Raw genomic sequence first — 12,364 nt, 5'->3', positions numbered from 1 at the left:
TCACTCTTGCGTCGACCTGCGGTGCTACGAAAATAAGCGAAGAAACCTGTTGCGTTACACACATCAACGAGCGGCGAGAAACGCACGCTCTCCTACTTCATCAATATCTAACTTCTTTCTTTGTCACAATACTTTCAAATTCCTCATCAATCTCGTGTGTTTCATATTTAATCTCTGTTCTATAATTTGGAAAATATTTATAACATCATAGATTGTCTAAATAAATGATATAGAAGCTGATCACAATATCGTCTTAAAACTTTTCGGCACTAAATCGCCAATCTTAATTTTTTATTATTTGATTGAAAACGTTATTTCAGCCTTCTCATAACTTTTCGGATAGTAGAAATACATTAGATTAATGTATATTTTGTGAAAATTTAGTTCCCCGTGCAACTCTGTACGCAAAATTCTTCACGGAACTTTCTTAACAGAAACAAGTTGATTACGAAAAAAGATTATCCGATACTCGCTCGTTACCTATTCTAAATGCGAGCAGTGAACGATAATTGATCGTAATGGCTGCGTCATTTAACTGAATAGTTAACTGTTACCGGAAAAGTGCGGCATGAATTGCCGGCGATTTCGACGAATCAACGGGATTATCGGTGTCCGGTATTGGAGAAATTTAAATTTCACACCGCGGACTCTCTCGAATATGGTCCGGATATATAGGTAGCCATGCGCAAAGGCAGGTGTGTGCATGCATGCACATATGTAACCGTCGACAGTTATGTGTACATGTTCATGCCTCGCGTTCCTGTTGATTTAATTACGACGATTGGCCTGACAAATCTAATTGACGTGCATCAATTATTTGGGCCGCGTTCGAAGGCCGTTTAATTCCCTATCCTCTTCCCGACGAGAACACGGTTTCGCGGTAATTCTATTTTTCGGGAACTTTCTCTCTTTGCGAAATTTCATTCGCCGCTATATCGTGGAGTCGGCAGCGGTCTCTCTCTATTTCGATCCAATCGATAGATTCAGAAACAATTCTAGGACAATTCGAAGATTAAATAAACATTTTTTTTATTCTATACGTACGTTACTGCTGAATAGTTAATAATTTAAGAATAATTATAATTAAAAACATAAAAATAATTTTACATAATAAAAAACGAAAAGTAATTGTAATCACCATATATATAGCCTACAAATTGCAATTTTTTTCATGCATAATTATCTCTATAGTAAAATAAAAAATGCATTGTAAAATGTTATAATTTAGCTTGTCTCTCCACACTCCATAATTTGGGATACTCATGTTTGCGTGTCATTGCGCGCCGAACGAATAATCCATAATCACCAGTTTGCCGCGTCCGATCATGTGCCTAATTATATGAAATCGACCTGTACACAGTGTACGATACTAATGCAGCAAATTATCTACGCGCGTGCCGTTATTGAGATCACTGTAATATATGCGCGCGAGTCCGATTAGTGAAATCCGTATATTTAGACGAGAAGTGCTTCACCAGTAGTCGAGAACAGCAACAAATTATCGATTACAAGAAAAATTTTTGAAAGCGCCGCTGGCGATTACTCTTAGATGAATTATTATTTCATTTAAACAGCGCGGTTCTACTATATTGCATTTGCAAATTTTGGAAAATAAAGTATTTGATTAATTTGTTTATTGGAAATACTTCTCAAAATAATAATCATAATTTTTCTACAAATTTACATCTTGTATAAATATTACTTTATTTATAGATTTATAGATTTAATAGTCATCTCTCTTACTGCAGCAATTATCACTTTGTTTATCGTTTATTATCTATAAAACTATCGAATTTAGACAGAAATCGTGTCATTATGAAGCTAATTTTACTTATCGCAATATAACAAAATATTAAATAGCAACGCATTTACACGGGAGAAGCATTCGCCCTCGGGTGCACCCATGCACATATATGAAATACTTGGATGTACTCAGGAAATGAGATCCGAGTCTATCCGCGCGCAATCAGATATGGGAATTCGCGTGCCTCGCGGATATTCAGATATTCACAATGGCCCGGATTCGCGCCGCACACGCTTGACATGTTGTTCGCGACGTTAATCAGTACAAATGAATATTCCTGGCAGGTGCATCATCGGTATTTAGCCATCTCATACTTTCAAACGCGTCTCGAGTTATATATCATTGCGCTACTGAATATTATTATCAACATTGAGATAAGAATAAATTCAAGACAGATCTCAACTTTATGAAAAGAATTTTCGTAATAACAGATAATTCTTCGAATCTATAATAAAAAAAATTGTTCAAGTTTATAAACAATTAATTAAAAAAATACAAATTGTTTTATATAATCTTTCTCTCTTTTCTCCTACGACAAAAATCGAGTTTGACATTTTACGAGAGAAAATTCTACGATATTTGTAACAACCATCGATTGTCAAGGGCGATGAAAGAACGTGATAGGAGTCGGTCTCCCTTAAGAAATGCATTCGAGCATTGGTCCGCGATGCATGCTGCACTTAAACCGAAGCACGACTGAAAGGGCACAAAACGGCAGAGGCGACGCAGTTGGCCGCAATGGCGATAGATAGAGAGATTTGGGCATAGCACACGACACAATACGCGCTCGCGCCGGGCCTTCAGAAAATGAGATACGATAGGAGGGCGAATACGTAGGGGTTGAGAAAGATGAGGTGTGAGGCAGGCAGAGAGACAGAGAGACAGAGAGAGAGAGAGAGAGAGAGAGAGAGAGAGAGAGAGAAAGAGAAGGAAGGGGAGAGAGAAGAGCAGAAGGAGGAGGAGGAATAGGAGAGTGAGAGGGGCCTATCACTCGGCTGGATCCAATACAATGCGAACTATTGTACCCACGTTCGCCATCCACTCCAATTCCTGGCGTGGAGATATGCAGCCGGTTCGGGGGTTGCACTTCGCGCGGGGGTGCACACACGTATACCATATATAGAGAGGTAACTACGCGAGTCGGAACCAAGAGGGAAGAGAGGGAGAGAGAGAGAGAGGTTGAGAGAAATTCATTCAATTTAGCAAGTAGTTTCCAGACAAATTAAAGCGTGCTACAAAAATTAAAGTGATGCAGAAAAGAAGGAATTATGAAGCTACACTCAGATTATGAAAATACATAAAATTACGAAAATAAATCAAACACAAGTAGTGCTTTTTATTAAAAAAATTAAGTATGTTTAATAAATTGTTAAACTAGTCGTTATAAATAAAGTTACAACGACTGTTAATCTAGTTATTATAAATGAAGAATAGACAGACAATTTTTAATATTAAATTTCATAAATTGCATATATAAAGATATGATCACTTTGCTGTAATATTTTTCATTAAAGCTGTATTATGATAAATACTCTAGCATAATTATTCCAGTGGTAATAAGCAAGAATTAAAACAAAAGAGAAGGTAAAACGAGTATAAAAATACAGAGTGAGGCAATAAACAAGAATGAAAAGAAGAGTAAAATAAAAGTACAAACGTAGGTAAGAGATAAAGCTCGCAGAAGCAGAAAAACAAGAAACAAAGCTCCGAAGTGAAAAGAGGAAGAAAAAGACAGCGAGGTCAAAGATGTAAGGATGATGAAAATGAAAAGAACAAGAAAGCGCAAGAGTGAGAAATCTCAGGCAAGAAAGAAGAAATGGTAAAGAACGTATACGATGGAACAGACGAAGAACCTCGCGGAAAAGAGGGAAAAAGGCAAAATGGAAAAGCGAGTATAAGAAGGAAAGAGCATTAACTTTTTTTTCCCCTATTCCTCCTTTCGCCGAGGGTGCTGCCGACCAGCAAACGTGCCACACTTCCCAATCTCCCTCTTTCTCTCTCCCACGGCCATTTTCCATAATTTAAAGTAATTTCGTAGCACGGCACACGAGTAACCGCACGTTAGTCCCACGTCCCCACCGCCCTGTCCGTTCTAACGCCACCATTACCACTCGCCCTTGAGCAACGTGTGCAGTGCGGTCACGTTCCCGGGGAAATCATGCCGCTGCCGAAAATGAATTGTTATTACGACGACGATGTAGTGTCAAGAGCAACCCGGGAGGCAATCTACGGCTCGCCACCCGACCCGGGTGTCTATTTCCGCGTGACGCATAGACTGCGCCCGGGATTTACACGGTCTAGTGGAGTGGACGTAAAATTGCCGCGGCGTAAAAAAAAAACGGAGACGTTAAATGATCCTGCGGATTACTGACGCCTCATTTCGCAAGACCAGAGAAAAATCGAGGTCTCTCGTGAATTAGACATCATCAGTACGATGATGAACAGCGCCGATCGCACGGTTCATCGGAATCCTTGCACCTGGACGGGGGAGGAATCGATATTTCACGGTTAACAAGGGTTCATTTGACCGTCGCTGCTTATTATAATGAATGAGCCCGTATATCTGATCACGGATCACGATAGTGGGAGGGGGCAGATCGGCGGTCACCGGAAGGGCCACCGAGTTGGAGCAGAAACGGCCCACAGAGGGGGCAAACGGCGCGCGGGGGGCGAGAGGAGACAGGCGTTTACGTGCGGCAGACATCCGATGATGCATAGTTGCTGTTGACATGCTGGAACGTCAGGCTCACATGACCTCTCGAGCGCAGCTATTATCCGCAAAGCGACTGCCCTCCCCTTCCCCCGACCCACCGTCCAATCCCTCTTCTCTCTCTCTCTCTCTCACTCTCTCTCTCTCTCTCTCTCATACTGCCCGTCCCCATGTCAGTCGAATTGGGACAATAACCGCTTCGCGAAGTCGTGTAATAATTATTGGCCGGTTTTCGCGGGGCTCACCCCCTCGTTACAGCGCGTTTTGCCCCTCGTTAATTGCGCAATAATGCCACTGCCGGCGCGCCTCTTCGCCGTTGTTCCCCCAGCCTCCGACGCTCTCGCGCGAGAGGCCCGTCGACACAAAACGGACTCGAGTTTGTAAAACAAAGTTTTGCAACACGATGCACTTCCGCCGGCTGTCCCGCTGACATTTTCGACCGCGGTCGGACTTTATTTACGCGCGTTTCACGTTTAGATTGATAATGTTGCTCCGGACGCACGCGGTTGATTGGAACACACGAGGTCGTGGAAGCGGATGTTACCCGAATAGACAGGGATTTGTTGTTTTAATGTATGTATTAGGTTGTTGTACGTATTCGATGGCTATTTTAATATATGTATTAGGTTGTCGTAATGCACATGTATATTTTCTACTTAACGATCGATTCTGCGGAAAATTAAGTAAATTTAGTCGAAAATCTGTTGCATTAGTATTTTTCGCACTTGTGTGGATTAAAATGCTTGTTTCGCAATATTTTCTTTAATTTTGCAAATGGAAACATTTAGATAAAAATTAAAAATCCAATTAAAAATGTGCGTGCTGTTGAATTTTACATAATTGTTAATTTTTTTCTCACATTTCTTTCTCTATCTTGCTATACTTATAATAAAAAATAATAATTTTTTACAAAAAGTAAAATACAAGTATCAAAAAGTCAAATGGAGACATTGCAAATATGAGAAGTTTTTCTGCAAATGCATTTTCTTCACTCTACACTTTTCTGTTTCTGAGACTATCGCGGCGGAAAACCTGCTTGTCAAGCGTATAGCAGGGGATGTCTAATAAAAATGACAAGATGAATGATAGAGCGAGTATACTTAGAGGGTGAATGTGATATGACGCGACGCAATGCCCGATTACGTATGGGCGACGCGATACGCACGTGATTCCGACGTCGGCGTCCTGGCGTGAATGCACTGATCGAGCGACCAACTTTCGCGGCGAAATCCGTGTGACCGATACACTGGATTACGTATTGTGCTTGATGCGAGGGAGAAATCGTTGACTCCGTGTGGATCATATTAACGCGATGATTCGCGTAGCAGATGAGCCGGCTAATTGTTTTATAGCGCAAGAGAAACGATTGTCCTCCCGATATTCGGTCCGCACTTGGCGCGATACTGTGCAATCAGTGTATCACTGTACGCCGAAAATCATGCCGCGAATGACATTGTCACGCATGTGGCCACAGTTAATCGTCATTTGATTTGGTGTTTGACAATTAATAATGCTGTTTTACGATGGTGTTAGTATGATAATGCGGCCGACATTCCTCAATACTTAAAAATTTTCTATGCAGAACTATTGCAAACGAGCACAAGTAACTTCGGAATATTCCTTATTATCGATAATGCTTATCCAGTAATATTTATTTCCATTATTGCATAAATAGCTGAGATTGAAAATCTCACAATCTCAATATTTTGATTTATGTAAGATATATATATATAGGATTTATATAAGTGTATGTGAGTATTCTACAGGCACATAATTCTTGGATTATTCAAGATAGTTGCGTCAGGAGTTAGACATCTATAATATGCAATTCAGTTAAGTCACGCATCTTCGATATCATCCGCGATGTTAATCGAGCTCTAATAGTGGGCGCGATTTCACGGCTCGCGGAGAAAATCGGCTTCGCGCCGCATTTATACACACTCCACCGCGAATGCTTCGCTCGCTCGACGAGCGCGCAAATCGCGCGATCCCCGTGCGTTTTCCAATCAACGATCGCGCTCACCCGCCGCGCTGACGATCTAATTAAAGCTCGCACGCGAAATTCCGCGCGTTCCACGTGTAATCGGTTTAAGCGTTTGCGCGCGGCATCGTGCCGCTTAATTCTAAGCGGTCTCTTCCTCGGATGAGCACGGACGCGTACCTTGAATATATAGATATAAATCTCCGTCTGCGTCCTTATTTACGCGCGTCGTGAATATGCATTTGTCTCAAGACGAGGTAATAAACTCGGAGCCATGCAGGCGGCTGGTTAAACAACTAATTAAAACGCCGTCGCGAAATTGATCGTCCGCGGATTATTATTTCAGTGGCCAACGAGCGGGAATGATTAATACACTTAACGTGCAACGCGCGGCTACGTTCAACAAATGGCGAGCGTGTTTTCTTATAGAGGTTGTCTCATCGTCGCTGGAAAATATTCCCTGACGAATTTGAAAATAATCTTGTTGTGGCAAAATTTGATTGAAAGATCCACCTACGCGAATATTTTCTAACGAAAACGTATTTAGCTAAGATTAAATCTAAGAAATATAAAATATAACTAAATTGTTATTTTAAATTTAGTTCCAGAATAAATAACGTTTATCAATCTGTTGTAAAGTTCTATCGATATTTTGTGATTGTGATAACATTTGTTAAGTTTATGTTACAATGTAGATAAACGCTATCGTTGTTAAACAGTTAAGTAAACCCGTGTAAAATTGATAATACCGATATCGACTTTTTTTATAGTCGCATATTGAAAAGATAACGTGCGTTATCGCTAATGCGATAACTGTCACTTAGGTCAGCGGTGCTGTATCGCATGTAGATGAAATAAGTCAAAAGTGTAACCATGGGAAATTCGGATTCCAACGCTATTTCGGAAGAGGCTCTCGACGAATACGTCGAGCTGACGTATTTGAACAAGAGTGAAATTCGTCAGTGAGTGCAAGAATTTAATCTCGAATAAATCAATGAAAAATACGTCAGCAAGCAATTGAAAAAATACATCGAAAATTACATATATCAAATATCGAGAATTTCATTAACTTTTACGTCAAATGTTTTTTTTTTTTTCAAAAAGCTACAACCGTTTTCAGAACTTTTTAGTAATTTTTGTATTACCTATCTTTCATAAAAAATATATATCTATATTGTGATTTATGTGCCAATAATAAAGTTTATTCTAATTTAATTTACAATCTGCAGGATTTATAGATTGCTCAACAATTTGGAACCAAGCATTCTTCAAAAAGATCTTCATTATCGTTTTTCTCTACAGCAAATTGACACAATTCTTCCGCAAATTCGTGTAAGTTTTAAATTTGATATTATTTAATACTTTGACATAAAATATATTTCAGTATTTTTTTAAATATTTAAGTAACACCGTACAAATAACAAATGTATTAAAATTATTTTGAAAAACGTTTAAAGTTCTAATAAAAGATCGTGTCGGTACTGAATTATCACAGTACATAACAATGAATTTCCATTAGCTCTAAATATTGTTCACATCGCGCAGCAATAAATCCTTCTTAAGCAGTGATGGTAAGCTGCTAGCATTTTTTCCTACAAGCTAAAAATTTCTTTACAAGAAACGATGATTAAGAGCGATACAATGAATGAAACAAATTGTCTTCTTTAGACATTGTACATGCTATTTCAAAGTTGTCAGTCTTAATCAACATTATTAATTGAAATTTAATTTAAATTATTTTAATTGTAGACTGATTTAAAATCGACTTGTAAAAAATTCAAGTGAATAATTCTGGAATATTCTAAATATTGCAAAATGTTTCTTTACTATATTTCTCTCACAGAAAAGAGAGAAAGAAAATCAAAGGTTTTTAAATGGACGATGACAAAGAAGGATGATTTCATCGTTTCTATTTATTTACGCAATTCGTTTCTTTTTAAAAAAAAGGTAAGGGATCGCAAAATATAAAGCGCGTGATATTTTCAGTGCAATCCATTTCGCGACTCTATATACCGGGTGTTTTCGTCAAAGCGAGACGGACATTTGAGCTTCGAGGACATCCTCGATCTCTGCTCGGCGTTCTCCGTGAATTGTCCTCAGGGCGTTCGCGCTGCATGGGCTTTTGAAATTTTCGGTAAGCTCGTAGACGCAATTGGATCTACATCCACAGGCTTTTGTGCACGCGGGACTCTAACTTTTGTCCTAGTAAATATTTACCGTCCGCCATCCTACACACTCATTGCACATATACCCGCGAACAATACCTCAGTTACCAAAAATACTACTACAAAACTCTTCTGTTGCTTGCTGAAAAATAATGTCCTACTGTCACACAGTTTTTGGAAATATACATATTTTGTCAAAATGCAGTAAACACCTCCACCAAAACGCAAGTCAAATTATGCAAATTCAAAGACAGTTTTACTGTAGTTAGACTGCAGTATTCGAAGACTCATATTTTTACACTGACAATGAATTACGATCAACACGCGAAAACATAATATAGAAAAATATAATGTAAAATATAATGCTGAAATATTATTATTGATGAGAAGTATTTAAAAAATTTGTCGTGCTTCTTAATTTTTGAATTAATTTGACTTGACATAATTTATTGAAGCAAATCAAACACTCGCACAATGGCAATCTGGCTGGCAGTTGATTTCGTTAACCGGGGCCGTGTCAATTGCTGTGAAAATAGACTCACAGCAATCTGCCGATACGATTGCGATTCAGATAAATTGGAATGTTATGTAGAACTAAGTGTCAACAGAGAGAGTTGCGCGATTTTTAATCGAGTCCAAGAGATATGTTCCAAATAGTTTCTGTTATTTAAAATTTAAATTTATCTTTTCAACGTTGCAATAAACGTCGCCTATTTTGATATAGCATAGCGTGACACGTGCAATTTAAGAAGAAATAAATCATATGATGTAACACTAATTGTATATTGATGGAATTGTAATGTTTGGTTTTTCGTTCCGAAAATTTCGGAAATAATGTAATTTTAAAATATTCCGTGTTTATTCCAAAAGTGCCAAAAAATATTGTGTTTTCCATTACACAAATTGCAATATATTGTTTGTTTCCATTTGCCAATTTCATCTTGATTCTATCTTTCATGGCATACCAAATTTGTTGATCAGCATCACACATTCATATGCATACTTATTTTAGCTGTTCATAAACAGTAGTTGCGTTGATTGCCTTTGTTTTTAGATTTGGACGGCAATAATCAAGTCTGTCTCGATGATCTGATCGAGACAGTACAGAGATTGACAGGCTCTGACGAGAACGGACAGTTTCGAATCGATCGGAAACACGCGGAGGACATAGCGCGAACGGTCCGTATACATTCCTACAGTGCGTCCTCGACGCGGCTACAAAGGATGAAATCGGGAAGCGATTAATCCTTTTGCCAAAAGCCGAGGCCGCTTTCTGTTGCAGCAAATTTCCGGTCGTTGTTGGTTCCGCAGCAGAAAATAGGCGAATTGAAAGGAACTGTCTTCTATGAGGAGAAATTAATTCCGTGAAATTGTACTTGCAGTCTTCGAGACTGGGAACTGCTTTTTTAAAATCGTTGAATTATTATTCTTTTTCTTTGAGTGAAGAAAACAAAATTATTTTTATCCTTAAATATTAGAATTAGACCTTTTCAATTTGCAATAATATTCATAAATGTAATATAAATTTTGTAATACAATTTTATATCTTTTTCAGTTTCAGTAATAGAATTCTTATAAATTCCTTTTAACTAACCTATTTTTTGCAGGATTGCAACAGACATCGATTATAATGTAATAATTTACGATTATCGATAGATCAATAGATCAATAGATTATTCAATAAATATGTTTTCCCTTTCAGATACTACGTGAAATGGACATTGATGGAACGGGTAGCATTGTTCTACAAGAATTCGTACATATCCTCTCTAGAATGCCAGAATTTGCACATACATTCCAATTCAAAATTTAATAAAGTTAATAAAATATTCGATTCTGATTTTTCTAGGCAATATTTTTCAATATCTTTCTATAATAAAAATTCTTAATTACATAAAGAATCCAAAATAAAAATTTCTGCACATATTTATTAAATTTAATTAACTTTTTAACTTTACATCTGCACTTTATTTTAAAAATTGTTATCATAGTTTTAGGATTAAATTAAATTTCATTAATGTTTACATCATACACATATATTATTACATGAATATGCTGCTGCATTACTGTTAAATTAGCCATGATTAAAATATATTATCATGTTTGATCAAAATTCCAAACTTGATCATTCTTTATATTTTAACTTTTATCATATTTTATTAACTTTATTAACTTTACTCATCACTAACTATTTCTATCCCTTTTTTCAAAGAAGCTTTTTAACCCCATTCTGACGTAACTTGATTCAACATGCAACAGTTAGCGCTTGTAAGCGATGCAACTCGAGCGACTGTAAATCGCTCTGAGAGTGAAAGCTTGAGAAAATATAGCGACGGTCTTTCGCCGTATGTGAAAGGCAAGACGGGTAGTACCTTGTACTTGACGTAATACTGCGGGTACTCTGAGAAATAGGATACAATCTTACCTGAAAAGCGCTGATACCTGTTAGCGTCGAATGCGAAAGTTAAAGGGATAAAAATGATTCTAGCAAACATTTGCACTCTTTACAATAAAATCAACATGCACCAAGTCATAAAAATTGACCAAAACAACTCTAATACAATATATTAAATCTAATAATATATATTTCTATTTTGCCAATAATAAACAATTTATAAAAGCAAATAAAATAATTTATAATTTATGCTGACTTCATCAAAAGAAAAGTAATTTAAATTCTCTGTCACAATTTAAACAATAAATTATAAATTGAGCAACAACTAAGTATTATTTAAGTAATTAAATATTATATGGCTTATAATTTTTATAAAAAATTACCAAAAAGTAATCTTTAGTAATTGTACATGTAGTAAATATTGGCAAATAAGAAAGTAGTAAATGATATCAGTGTGTTATGTTGTTATGCAAGTATAATGAATGAATTCACTTACCAATTATTGTATCCTAGCTAATTACATTGCTAACCCTGTACCTAAAAACATAAATATATGTCTCATAGTTAATATAAATTATTGTATGCATTTGATACAATTTTAATTATTGCATATATTTATTTCTAGTTTGATTAAAACAATTATGTGCAATAAAATCAAAATTCCAAACTTGATTATTTCTCATATTATAACATTTATCATGTTTTATTAACTTGCAAAGTAAATATATATTTAAAAAGTTTAATAAATATTTAATAGATTTGTTATACAAATTAAATAAATATAAATTTCATATTGTGTACGTATACAATTGTATACATGTTTAAATAATGAATAAATAATTGTACTCACTAGATTGGATATTGCGATTTATTTCACTTGCTGCAGATTCTACTTGGATCAGCTGCTCTTGGATCTGCTCCTGCTTCAGCTTCTCCTTCGAATCAGCTCCATTGGATAATTGATGAATTTGGAGAAACTGTACTTATTGTTAATTATACAGACTACCAAACAAAAGTCAATCCGTACTATACACGAAAGTCACAAATTTGTCTTACCGTGACATGATATAAATTAAACACTTCTTGTTGCAATACATTCATGGTGTTGTAGCCATTATACGTACTCGGAGTGAGCAACGCTCGATAACGAGCGACAAACGACAATCACACAGCCATTGTCAAATTTAGACCTGCACACAATGATCAATCGTGTTTTACCCATAGACATAGGAATAAGGAGACGGAGTGTAAGCCGCGGGGGGTGAAGCCGCTTTTGGGGAGCGGGGACTACGGTCACATGGTTATTTGG

General features: G+C 36.9%; 2 protein-coding genes across 8 annotated transcripts in view; one reads left to right on the top strand and one right to left on the bottom strand.

Moving 5' to 3' along the window:
- LOC105668862 (lachesin-like) overlaps nt 1-12,364 on the bottom strand; it is a 201,747-nt gene that overhangs the window by 188,802 nt on the left and 581 nt on the right. For 5 of the 7 annotated variants that reach the window (XR_001100181.2, XR_001100182.2, XR_001100183.2 and 2 more), the window contains exons 2-3: nt 11,906-12,245; nt 11,552-11,592 (exon numbers count right to left, since the gene is read on the bottom strand). The gene's annotated coding sequence lies outside the window, so the exon portion shown is untranslated. Of the gene's footprint in view, nt 1-11,551; nt 11,601-11,905; nt 12,354-12,364 lie in introns of those variants that run through there. The other 2 variants (XM_012361496.2, XM_067350326.1) reach the window with 2 other exon arrangements.
- On the top strand, nt 398-10,491 carry LOC105668864 (calcium and integrin-binding protein 1-like). Its single transcript, XM_012361503.2, has 5 exons — nt 398-7,457; nt 7,725-7,827; nt 8,482-8,629; nt 9,715-9,839; nt 10,363-10,491. The coding sequence occupies exons 1-5, from the start codon at nt 7,369-7,371 to the stop codon at nt 10,471-10,473; spliced, it is 576 nt and encodes a 191-aa protein (XP_012216926.1). The 5' UTR covers nt 398-7,368; the 3' UTR covers nt 10,474-10,491.

This window comes from Linepithema humile, chromosome 2 (genome assembly GCF_040581485.1).
Source record: "Linepithema humile isolate Giens D197 chromosome 2, Lhum_UNIL_v1.0, whole genome shotgun sequence".
Lineage (NCBI taxonomy): Eukaryota > Metazoa > Arthropoda > Insecta > Hymenoptera > Formicidae > Linepithema > Linepithema humile.
This window is presented reverse-complemented; position numbering and strand designations above follow the sequence as displayed.

Excerpts from the sequence above, each read along its gene's own strand:
- LOC105668864 (XM_012361503.2), top strand. The coding sequence starts at position 7,369 with ATGGGAAATTCGGATTCCAACGCTATTTCGGAAGAGGCTCTCGACGAA. Across the intron at positions 7,828-8,481 it reads CAATTCTTCCGCAAATTCGT|TGCAATCCATTTCGCGACTC; the intron begins GTAAGTTTTAAA and ends TGATATTTTCAG. Across the intron at positions 9,840-10,362 it reads CGGAGGACATAGCGCGAACG|ATACTACGTGAAATGGACAT; the intron begins GTCCGTATACAT and ends TTTCCCTTTCAG.